Genomic DNA, 12,378 nt, shown 5'->3' on the forward strand with positions numbered 1-12,378 from the left:
AATGTGGCTCAAATCTCAATACAAATGGCGGGAAAACTCCTTTGCAGCGTGCATCACTAAATGCAAAAGTCATGCACAATGCAAAGAAGGCTACAGAACGGCGGGAAACACTTTTCTGCATGCGGGTTCTCCATTACAACAGAACGCTCCGTCGTGCAAAAGAGCTCCAATTCGGCGGGAACATAATTTAGCGGTGCCGAAGCGCACACAATTAAAAAATCCACAACTTTGGGTTGTGACATAAGGGAGACCACTATTTGTGCTTCTGACCACGGGAAGCACCCCAAGTTCTTGCAGTGAGTCGAGCACTCTCAAGGACTAGTAGGCCCCAGGGGGCACAGGTCCAGCATCAGTCCAGACCCTGGGTGGTGGTGGTTTTACCCCTAGGCTAGTGGGTGTGCTCCAGGAAGGGGGTCAGCCAGACATGAGGCGCTCTAGGGAAGCACTCGGAGCTTGGAAGGTGATCGGGCGCAGTGAGGTGGGTGGCTTGGTGCAGGAGCACCCCCCTACTGGCCCACCACAGGAGGTGTGAAGTCTAAGGAGTAGCCTTAGACCAGTGGAGGACAACACTTCTGGTAGGACTATCAAATTTGCCCCGAACCCTCCTCGAGTACCACTCTGACCACATTCTCCTGCCTGATCTGATTTCTGACCTATCTGCCACTGTGCTACTTGTCCCGTCCCTGATTTTTCTATGTGCAACACATGGAGGTTGCCCATGCCACTTGTGGGATATGTGCCACAAGCTGGCCACTCCTGCCCTAAATGAAAGTGTGAATCAAACCTATCAGTGCTGCTCCATATATTTCTGAGACAGGGATGTCTCAAAGGCTAAGGGAACAGTAATAACCTCAGTGAGTCCACAAGCAGCACATACTAATCATTCCTCCATGCGTAGAGACTAACATTTTTGTTCTGGAGCAGGAGTGAGGCCTTTTAAGAACGCACAAGGAGAAGAAAGTAGCTATCTTTCAACGTCAGCATTTGCAGGTATACTCATTACAGTCACTAGTATGGTCCTCACAAATGATAGGGTAGACGGTGCTGGTAGGTTCCAGTTTCTCAGAGGACAAGGTGATTTGGAAAAGATATGAACCTATAGAAGAGCTCCAGAGCTGACGTCAAAGCAGGAGGTTGGCTATGGTTGCTGTTGGAATAGGAGGTTTAAGAAGATTTAAGAAACCAAAACCCTTTTATACCAAGTCTGGTCAAAGAGGGCTTTCCAGGGACCATGTGGGACACAAGTCCATCATGACATCATGGTTGCACCATAGCCAGCCAAAGCTGGACTACGCCTGCTGGGATCCTTGTCGCTTCAGTCTGCAGTGACAAGGATCCTGAGGCAACACGGATCCCAGCAGGCATAGTCCAGCTTTGCCATTGTCTACTACACACCAAAATGAGTGATTTGAGAGGCAGAGGCATAAAGGGAAGAGGAGAAACAGGGCTGACTACTCACCTCTTTTAAATCGCAGTAGTATTTAGCTGCAAATGCTACCAGCTTTTTTTCAAATTCCTCTTGCTCTTCTTCAGTTAGTAAGGCATTCCGCCGGACTTCCTGGTAGGACCACTCTTCCCCACACTTTTGCCCGTTAACTTCAGCAGGGCAATGAAATTTGAAGTAACCCTTCAGGGGAGATCAGAAGACTGAGCATGAAGCACAAATGAGGGTGTCCTTCCCTTAAAAAAAATGTAAATCTAGCAGCCTTTGAAAGCAGCAAGGGCAGAACGTTCTCAGTAAGGACTCTGACACGCTCAGTTAACCTTCTGTTAGCATTCTCTGAAAAAGTTTATTGTAGAGCAGGGATGTTCAGTTCCAATTAGCCGGTGGGTCATATTGCCTGCCAGCAGTCATGGGGTGGGTCACAGCTAGGGGCTAAGCCAGAGCCAGGTTGTTCACCTGATGGGGTTTCTTGCAGGCCAGGTGATCCACTTCTGCCTGGGCCACAGGGCTTCTTGCCTCAGCTGCTAGAGCTGCTGTATTAGTGCAGCTATCCCCTATATGTTAACTATGATGCTAGTTTCTGCCTCTTCCTATTGCTGGCTTCTGATTTTAGTCACCAGTGGTGACAAAAAAACAAAAATTTAGTGGTGAACAAGGTTGAGGGTGAGCAGTAGCAGTGTTAACGCCCTGTGAGCTGGCCCACCTTTACACAGCAGCTCTAGTAGGGCCATCACATCATCATTACCTGCACACATCACCCAAATGACAGTGAAGCCCTCGCACCCTCCATACAAGTGTGGAATCAGAAAAAATAAGTGCCTTAAACTTTGATTATATGAGTTATAAGATGACATAACCGCTTTGTGGGGAATTGCTGGCTCTGTATAGTAGAACAGATAAGGGAAAGTGTTTGTTCTTTGTAACGCCTCTGCAACTGCTTCGCTCACCGTGGCCTTGAAGATAGCAAAAATAATGTACAACTCTGATTTCCAGGTGCAAGAAGGGAGTGTTATTTCTCCCTTTGTCTCCCCCCATAAGTTCCCATCCTGATAACAGCAAAGCAGTATGAGCTAATGTTTGTTTGTAACTGCTTTCATAGCTAATTCCACTATATGATCACATGAGTTGTAAGCGACTGTTAAAAAGTATATAAGCCTCCTGATTTTGATCTTGGGGGGGACCCCTTCCAAGTGCTTGGGAAATCCATGTCACTTTGGAATCCCCCCTACAGCTGTAGTTTCTTTTGAATAAAAGCTTCTGCTGACCTGACCCAAAAGTATGCTGCGTGTGTTTCCACGACACAAGCATTTGGTGAAGAGCGGGGACCCCTGGGACGACAGGCTACCACCCATGGACTAGAGTAAGGGAGAAACACAAACTCTGACTGTGCTGCTTATGCTCACACAGAAAGGCCTAGTGTGATGCCTGTTTAGCTCCATTACCAGGCAGTGAAAGTGCCAGGGAGCTAGAGAGGCACCTCATGGATGCTGAGGGTCTTGCAGCTGGCTGAGTGGGCTGTGAGGGATGGGATGGGTGCAACATGTCAGGAGTGGAGGGAACAGAGGGTGCAAACAGGACTCACCTCTGTACTGCCTTAACAATTTTTATGGTGGCACAAAGAGAAAATAAACAGAAGTCCATGCCCTTTGTTGCGTCACAAATGCCCCAAATGGTGGCCATAATATAGGTGATACCACTAACAGTACAACGTAACCACACAGACTGAGTTGGGTCCATGTAACCACTATTTATTAATGTGGCACAAATGGGCAAGGCCAAGGTCCATATCTATACTGATATGCTGATTTGGTTTCCACTGGCCTCTAAGATATAGGAATAGCACTACTAACTTACAGATGTTCAGGGTCCTGCCTGCACTGGACCTCCCAGGAAAGCAGGGGGGCTGCAGCTCTTGGACCACCCCTCTCCCCAGTCCTGCCCCCTCCAGCTCCAGAGCTGTCAGCAGGGGAAGGAAGGGAAAGGGGAAGAAGCAGCCAGCACAGAGCTGCCTTCAGCTTTTGAATAGCCAGAGCTGAGCTGGGCTGGGCATGGTGGAACAGAACATCCCCACCTTGAGGCCTGCAAACTCCTAAAAGGGATACCCAACCTATTCTTGAACAATGCACTGGGGTACACTTAAGGAACACTCCTCATTCCCTTGCCATTTCCTGTTGCGCCATCTCTTGGCTGGGGCTGGAGCTATTCTCAAAATGACATGAAGAACTTCAGCCTTGTGGTTGCTGTATCCCAGGAGGCAGAGATGTAGAGGAGTCAGTCAGTCAGTGCTGCGTAGGAAATGAGTAGCAGGCTGAGCTCTATTGGGGGAAAGGAGAGGGGCAGGCAGCACTATTCTCACTGGTGGGGGCAGGGGACAGAAGAGCACAGCAGTCCATCATCCATAGCCATAAGCCTAGGAAGAGGGATCGGGGAGCCTGCTGTAGCTGCTCTCCACCAGGGATGTTGGGGGAGGGAGCCGGGAAGAACCTCAGGAGTAGTAGATGTGAGACTGCGGCACAGGAATGGGGTCACGAGAGGCCGGGGAGGAAAAACCCTGATGTGAGAGGGTTGGGTGCATAATTAGCTATGGGTGGGCAAGTTAATTAAGGAACATAAATTAAGAAGACCTTTAGGGAAAATCTGGATGCTGTCCCCAAATGCAACAGCGAGAGCTATTGCAGCAGAGGGGTAGAATTGCCTCAGTAAAAGGCCTCGGAGCAGTCTCTAACTTCTTGGCTTGCCCCAAAGCTGCCGCTAGGAGAAATGCTGATCATCACGTGTACAGAGGATATAATGGGTTAGCTCAAATCAGATAGGCCAAAAAAATGTAATATGGTTTTATAGGCTAGGGACAGACTTTACGCACAAACCGGTTTAAGTGATCAGAAACTGGTTTAAACCTGTAACAGAACAGATGTCAGTGCACATAAACCAGTTTCAAAATGGCTGAAACCAGTTTGAGAGAAACCTGGTTGAATGTAATATCAGCCTTAACCGATTTGGCTCAAACCGGTGGTTTATGCAATGTCTGTCCCAGACCCCTTGCTGGTTTAGGTTAAACCAGAGACCCCCAGCATCCCGGCATGCTCTCTGGCCTGGACTCTCTGCTCCAGCCCAGCCAGGCTGGCCCCTCCCTTCTGCTCCCAGCCAGAGCAGGGACAGGCAGGGGCACCATGGCCCCTGAGGCAGTGGGGCAGGGAGGAGAGTTAGTCTCCCCTCTACCCCCACTGGCAGCTGGGTCTGCCTGCCAGACCCCACTCTGGGTTCCTGCCAGTGGGACAGAGAGGGGGGAATTAAACCCATCTCTGGCCAGTTCAACCCGGACTGGCCATGCCCCCCAGCATGGCTTCCCTGCCTGCATTGCCTCTGTCCAGAGAGAAAGTTTGTCCTGTTACAAACCAGTCCAGCCTAGGTGGGTTAGACTAACCTTTAAGGTTGAATCAATTCAGGCTCTGGCTTTTTGAATGTCTGTCCCTAGCCATAAAGAGGTCTGTCCCTAGCCACATCCCTGAGGTGTGGGATGCTGCAGGGGGTCAAATCATTAATTTTGAACGTTGGGACTTGGCAGAAATGTGCTCCCCTCCCCTCCCTCTTCTCTGTCTCTGTCTCCCTGTCAGCAAGCAGCAACTGCCTTTTCCTCTTTCTTCAAGCAGCTGCAGGGGAACTCCTGGACAGCTTTGTGACTGGCTATGGGGAAGGATAATCTTTCAGCCCAAGCAGTCAGGAGAAGTGTCTCTGTTGGATGTGGGAAGCTTTTGCATTAGAAATGCATACACACTATTGGAAAAGAAAATCTGAAGCAATATTTTGCACACCATTCTGTTATGATGTATATGTGCATGGTCTTTTCCGTGCATCTGACATGTCTTTTTACCTGGTTAAGTTAATGGAAGAGAGAGTTAAAGATGTTGATAAAGGGGTGTTCAAAATGGGTGCAAAATGTGAAGCTGCCGGTTGCCACATTTAAGGAAGTCTGCCATCCTTATGTTAAGATTTCCAGCTGCACTAAAGTTCATTAGGGTTTGGGTAACCCTAATATAATAATATGATGACACCCATGAACGCCACGTTGCCCCAGAGCCTGGGAGGGCACGGTGAGCTCCCGCAGGTGGCGGAGGCGCTGCCGATGGCAGAAGCGTGGCAGTGGCAAGTGGGGAGCTCCCGCGGACGGCCACGGCGCTGTTGCGGGGGGGGTGGCAAGCGCTGACTGGTGGTTGGCGACCACCCGCAGATGCCGCCAGCAGTGTCGGTAGCACCCAGTGGCGATCGCGGACTGCCGGCAGATGCTGCCGTCGGTGGGGTGGGCGGGGAAGGATGGCAAGCGGTGACCACCCACAGGTGCTGCTAGCAGTGTTGGTGGTGCCTTTTTGCAGAGGGTGCACCACCACGCTTAGGGGGTGCACATGCACCTGTGTGCACCCCCTACACGTCACCAATGACGACACCCAAAAGTTCCAACACAATGTGTAAGAGGGCTTCCATACAGCTTTTCTGGCCCTCCCCAGATAAGGAATTACTAAGGCTTGGGTAATACAGAAGTTTGCAGTGTCAGAAGGTTTAGAGACTTTACAAGCTTTAAAAAAGGTGTCAGCACTTTGGAGTTTTACCTGCAGTGGAGCTCTTCAATCTGGGGGTTTTCATTGCTGGAAAGAGCAGACTGGAAGGAATACAGGGTGTAATCTCTCTGCATCAGGACTGGATGGTTGTTTCTTATGAGGGAAATGGCACTAAAATGGTCCTTGAGTGCCCTACATTAAGTGTATGTGAGACGGAGCAACTGAAGATAGCTTTACCACTTGACAGAACACTTCAGTGAGTTTGGTCTGGAAGCAAATGTGTGTGGCAGGGCTTTTGTAACTCCTCCCGCATCTCTTACCTGGTCTAACAGACTTCGGCACCAAGCTGTTAAGGACTGAGGCTCTGTAGCGTGTCCACAAGACAGTTCCACTCTCATGATATCCTCATCATCCCCTGATGAGCAAAGAAACACCAGGTGACTTCAAATAAAAAACCCTGACACAGTTGACAGTATTTGTCAAGTCTTTTCCTGGTCCAGGGAGATTTCCCTCCCCAACCTGTGAAGCAGCTAGTAGAGACTGAGGAACATGCAAAAATCTAGGATGAGTAGGAGGGATATTTTCAAAAACATTTGAGAGGTTTAGGAGCACAAGTTGCATTTGACTCCCCTCCCCACCCCCATGGGAATTATGGGGCTTGTACACGTAAATCCTTGAGCTGCTTCTGAAGAGTTGGCATTATCTATGTGTACATCTCTTCATGCTGCTTTCTCATTTGGGTTTGAGCTATCCTCCTTTTCCCACATTAGGGAAAGGGATTTTCTGTATCCTCTTTGCACTGCTCTGCTCTGTGCTATTCAACAGATGTGAAATCCTTCATTGAAGGTTTTTGGAAGACATTTCTATTCAAAATCCCTCTTTGAAGTTCTGTTTAAGGCAGCGAGGGGAGCAGTGCATTGGTTTTTACCATTTACCGTTTAGGCTAAAATTTCACAGAGTTGGCGTCAATTAATAGGTGAGTTACTCTGGAGAAAACAAGCAAAATCTTGCTCCTCATCTTCCTCTTCCCTCCCCCACATTTCTCGCTCTGAAAAACAAAGCAAACAAAATGCCTATTCTACTCATGTGGCTATATAGCAGGGTTGGTCAGTAAGTGTAAAATTGGGAAGTTTTCGAGCATAGTGGCTTTTGTGGTAACATGTATAAGCGTCTTGTTTAGAATCAAGCCCTGTGACTGTGCTAAAAACATGGCAATTTTTTCATTATTAAACAGACCCTGTTATGAGTGTAACAAGGATTTTTTTTTTTAATTTTCCCGATCTCTATATTGTCATACTTGCGCAATTTACAGTTGGATATATCAATTTTCAGACCTTGTTTCAGTTTAGGATGCAATCTGCTCAAGGTTTAATAAACTGTTGTAGGGGACTGCAGTTACAAAATGCCCCATGCACCCTCCAGGGGTGAGACCACCTGCATAGCCATAAATGGACCATACCCTCTCTGCGGCTAATGCCACTTTTCTCTCCCAAAGAAGCTGGTGAAGTTCCCCCTGCATGCTGCTTGCACACAACAGCTTGTTCTCAGAGCCAGCACTATGAACTAGAACCTTCAAGGAGCATATTCCCCGATTAGCACGTCAGACTACAGCTGTTTACAAAATGATTTGTTTCTGCTTTGCTCTTATGTCCCTGAATAACTCTCACATCTAGTTACATGAATTCCAGCTGCATGTCAGATTGGCGACCTGGTGCCCTGCCCCATGGCTCTCCTCATGTCATTTTTTTTTCACCAAAGAGGAAGCAGCAAAGCTAATTCACTAGATCAATGACCAAAAAGCAGTATACAGCGCAGAGGAAAATGCTACCTAGGTTTACCTGTGATATCATCCTTTCTCCGAACAAACTTAAGTTGGGGCTCTTCAGCTTTTGAAGGCACAGGTGAGGAGGAAGACATGAGATTAGCAGGTACAGGTACAGGTTCAGGGGAGGAAGCTGGCCTGTGTTCAAGTGGAGGTTCAGGTGAGGAGGTAGAAGACCCCATCAGGGTGGAGAGTATTTGTCTATCCTGCAAAACGGTGCCGTCAACTCTAAAGAAGCCTCAGGACAGCTGCTACAGAGATTATACAGACCAGTGCTTTCATTTTCCATTCTCTGACTCCTCCCTGCTTTGCTTCATCTAGTTCAGCTCAGCCTGCAGCTTTCTACATGTGTGCTGCCTGCTGTGGGAGGGGAGAGAGGGGACCTGATCTTACAGTTTAATTTTCATGAGTCCCAAAGCTTTTGTTCAGAAATGGCTGGGGTGCAGGATACTTGAGTAGAGACACGTGGTTCTTGGATGATTCAAACGGATTTGGACCTGGTCTGGCTAATTTGACCTGGGACAAGAACAAATTTCCTTAAAAACAAACATAAAGTAACAACACTCTACAGGGCAATGCTTTTGCTGTGGAGATTAAGTGAAAAGCTGATTTCAAAAGATTCAAATGTTTCAGAGATGCAGCTAAATCAAAAGCAGTGTTCTCTGTGTAAATGTAAAGATTTTTTTCCCTTGCCAACTAAGAATTGAATTAACAAGAATAGTACCATATTTAACATAATGTTAAAAAGGGGTGCCAAAGGCCATTGTGTTTGTTGAGGGCCTTTGTGTGTTGAAGGAGTAATGTTAGATAAATGTGGGTGCATCTACACGTTGCCCGATGGGGTTATTGTTACTGTACCATGCTTGAGTACTTCCTCTTGGAAGTACTCAAGCACGGCACAGTAACTACCTGTACTACGACGTGCACGCTGCACCCTGTTTTTGCTGCTAATTCGCCATGACAGTGGGCTAAAATGGGGGAGTGCGCCGCTACAGTGAAGTAGCTGCCGATCACATGTAGACCCACCCTACATTGCCGTAGCGCGTCACAATGGCAATGTAGGCTGACACGTAGATGCGCTCTGTGTGACTAAAACTCAGCATTGCTCATCTGCCTTTTTCTGTGACGGGGCAATAGTAAGACCTCACCTGGAATGCGGTGCGTGATCTTGGCCACCCACAATCGAAAAGACCAAGTGAAACTGGAATAGGTTCAGAGGGGGCTACTGGAAGGCTCCTGGAATAATCAGGGGTGTAGATAGCAGATCATTTGAGAAGATACTAGAAGGCCTTGACTTAGCCAAACAAATGGTGAGCAAAAGGGGATATGACTGGTCTCTGTGCATGTATTGGATGGGAAACAGGGTGGGGAAAGAACTATTTAAACTAAAAAACAATATTGGTGCAAGAAGAAATGGTTCTAAGATGCTCAGGAATAACTTTTGCTTGGGAATTGGTAAAAGGATTTGAATCATCAGAGCCACAAGGTTCTGGGGCAGCCTCCCTAAAGGGGCAGTGAGGACCAAAAAAACCTACCTGCTCTTAAGATGGAGTTTGCTCAGTTTACTAAAGGGATTTTGCAACATGGCTTCCTTCAATGGCAGACAACCAGACTCGTGTTGTAGTGTTTATGCTGTGGTACAGACAGGAGGTGTGTCTCTGGCATGGGGCTGTAAAAGAGCTGGGCTGTTCAATTTTGAAGCAGGCCAAAGACCAAAAGGTCATTTTTAACAACTTGTAGCTTGGCTGCTGGCCTATATACTTGATTTTTGTGCTGTTTTTTTTTCTTTTTCTTCTTGATTCCAGGTCTTCCAAGTGATATGGACAGGGCTGACAGTGGATGTGGAAATTGAAATTAAAAAAAAAAAAAGCTTCTAGTTTCACTTTTGTGTTGGTTTTTTTTTTTAGACAAGCCACTTCTGGGAATCGGGTATTTGTTTATCTCAACAGGAAGGCCTGCTAGTGCTCATAAAGAAGCACACTGAAGTCTGGAAATCCCCTGGTGTTTGTGTTGAGCAGGGTCCTTGCTGAGCCCCGCGTTGTTTCCTTTTAAGCTCAGACATTTGGCTGTGTGCATGATTTTTTTCAGGGCCAGGCAGGCAGAGCTCTTGTTTGCTAAGTGTGTGCTTTTTATAACTAGAAGAAGGGTTTGTGGTACAAGCAGCTTTGCTGCTCCTGACCTGCAAAACTACTATGTAGCCACACTGAGAATTTCTAAAGCAAGTCTCTTGTCAAAGTCACCTAAAGCCCCAGTTTGGTAGTGTTTGGCTTGTAGGGTCAGATCCAAAAGAAGTAGAGGCATGGGACTCTCTCTTGCTTGAAAATAGCACAGCAGGGGCAGGGAGGAGTTGTGGGGGTGGGGGGTGGAAAAGGATCTTGGTAGGGGAAGCCTACCCCAGGGGCCATTGTGGTTAAGCAGTAGGTTAACTACCAGCAGCCATGCCTCTTCAAGCTTCACTCGTGAAATGGTGCCCCTAAGATCTGGAAGTCTGAGGAAATCTTTATGAGCTAGAGCAACCCAAAGCACTTCACCCTGGCACACTCTGGTCAGTTTGTGCCATTCGGTATGGAAGTGCCATCCCACCTGACTTGGCTTCTCCACCTGAACCCCAGTGTCTCCAGTGTATGAAGATCTCTGTTACAGGGGGAAGGTGGGTAGCATGTGGCAACTGTTAAGGAAGCAAAGTTGCTGGTCGGCCATCATTTTTTGTTGAGAGCTTCTGTGTGCCTCTGCTTGTGGGAGACCCACACACAGAATAGCTTGTGTGTGTAGTGAGCAGGTTTGTTATTACCCTGAAATAGAATAGTTTTCTGATAGCATACTGTTAGGTTTACAATAATTTAGATTATTAAAAAGTATTAGCTTTACAGCTAAATACAAGGCATGACCTGTGGCCTAGCAATGCAGCTAACCACAAGGCAGATTGATAGCTAAGCCTTTGCTTGTGTCAAATAATCATTTTAACTGTATTAAGCATTTTCTGAATTAAAAGCAGCAAGTGGATCTGTGTCTGTGTGCTGAAAAATCAGCTACAACAAGAAGTAAGATAAGACAGGAAAACCATTGTTCTGGGTGCACTGGTTGTGTCCTTGAAAAGTATCTACTACTGTGTAAGGTTTTGCTAACATATTATAATGTTACTGTTACTTAACTTTTAGCTTTAAAAAGTGCTAATTCAGCTTAATAAAAATATGCTGTTACAAAGATTTGAAAAGCACCGCCCAAGTATTGCTTTTTTTTGTTAACCATAAAGTCTTGCCTTGTTATAATAAATATAAAAGATCACCTCACCCTGAGGGGGGGGCCATTTTGCCTTTTGCTGGCTTTATGGTCTTTGCTCGAGCAAATAAACAGCTGTCTTTCTTTACCCGCGTTGTCTGTCAATCAAATTACAGCTAGACAACGAACCTTAGGGAGGTTTCTCCCACCACATGTGGAAGGTAGACCAAGGGATCATCAGGTGTACGGCACTGGTATTATTGCACTGATATTATTGCTCTCTGAAACCAGGCATTGGCATTTGGGATGCTGTTGAAGGAGTAGTGTTAGTTAAATTTGTGACTCAAACTACATTGCTGCTCTCCCTTTTTCTGTCACAGGAACACGTCTTGGGCTGATGGAGCAGTGGTAGCCTTAGTGGAGTGTATATGTCCTAAGCAATGGATATTTATACTTCCAGATGCAAGGACTCTAAGTTGATAAGGGAGACATGCCTGTCCCTGTGAGATTAACCTGTTACAGATGCAGGTAAACAGAATAGATAAGTGTACTGCTGCTGCCTAGGCCATGGTGGAATAATCAACATGACACTTGCTTGAAGGGTCTTTCAAAAGGCCGGAGGAGGCAGAGCAGAAAAAAATGCATAGAGCTCCATGGGTTCTTGCTCCACCCTAGGAAGGTAAGAACCTACCAGATATTCCTGTCTCCACAAAACCAGTGAAGGGGGCTGGGAGATTTGTATGTCTCTAGTGCAGGGGTGAGCAAAATACAGCCTGCGGGCCAGATCCAGCCCACAAGGTCATTCTATCTGGTCCATGAGGCCCCTAAAACAATTTAAAAATTTTAAATTTATCTGTTCTTGGTTCCTGTCAAAAATAAAAGGAGCCATAGACATTAGAACCCAGGGGAGTCCTTGGTAGGCTCCTCAACAGCAGGGCCTGCCCGGCCCCGCCCCCTCACCCAGAAGCCCCAGTAGGGGCTTCTGGCCTTGGACCACATGGCTGCCCGGTGAAGGAACCTTGGGTAGGGAGGGGGAGAAGGGCAGGGGACAAGCTGGTGTGGAGAACGAGGAAAAGCGGCCCCTCCCCGTCCCCATGGCCCGTGCTCCCTGCTGCAGCCGTTTGTAGCCTGCGCAAGGCTGTCCTGAGCGGGCACAGGTGGCCCCATGTGGGCTGCAAGCTGCTGCAGCGCGGGGCACGGGGCGGGCAAGGGGCCGCTTTTCCCCTGCTCTCAGCAGCAGGTTGTAACCCACCAACCCCCGCAGCCAGCCTGGGCCCCATGCTGGCTGCAGGCTCGCCTGTCAGGGCTGCACCGCAGCAGCAGCTGCAGCCCACCCGCTT

General features: G+C 47.7%; 1 protein-coding gene across 1 annotated transcript in view; it reads right to left on the minus strand.

The window, feature by feature from the left end:
- Positions 1–8,128, minus strand: part of LOC102378336 (probable E3 ubiquitin-protein ligase RNF217) — a 10,800-nt gene extending 2,672 nt beyond the window's left edge. The window contains exons 1-3 of the mRNA XM_025209171.1: positions 7,836–8,128; positions 6,318–6,412; positions 1,460–1,627 (exon numbers count right to left, since the gene is read on the minus strand). Coding sequence (XP_025064956.1) covers positions 1,460–1,627; positions 6,318–6,412; positions 7,836–8,001 — 429 coding nt within the window. The 5' untranslated portion in view covers positions 8,002–8,128. The remainder of the gene's footprint in view (positions 1–1,459; positions 1,628–6,317; positions 6,413–7,835) is intronic.
- Between the last annotated feature and the right edge of the window lie 4,250 nt (positions 8,129–12,378).

Source organism: Alligator sinensis, unplaced genomic scaffold (genome assembly GCF_000455745.1).
Source record: "Alligator sinensis unplaced genomic scaffold, ASM45574v1 scaffold237_1, whole genome shotgun sequence".
Lineage (NCBI taxonomy): Eukaryota > Metazoa > Chordata > Crocodylia > Alligatoridae > Alligator > Alligator sinensis.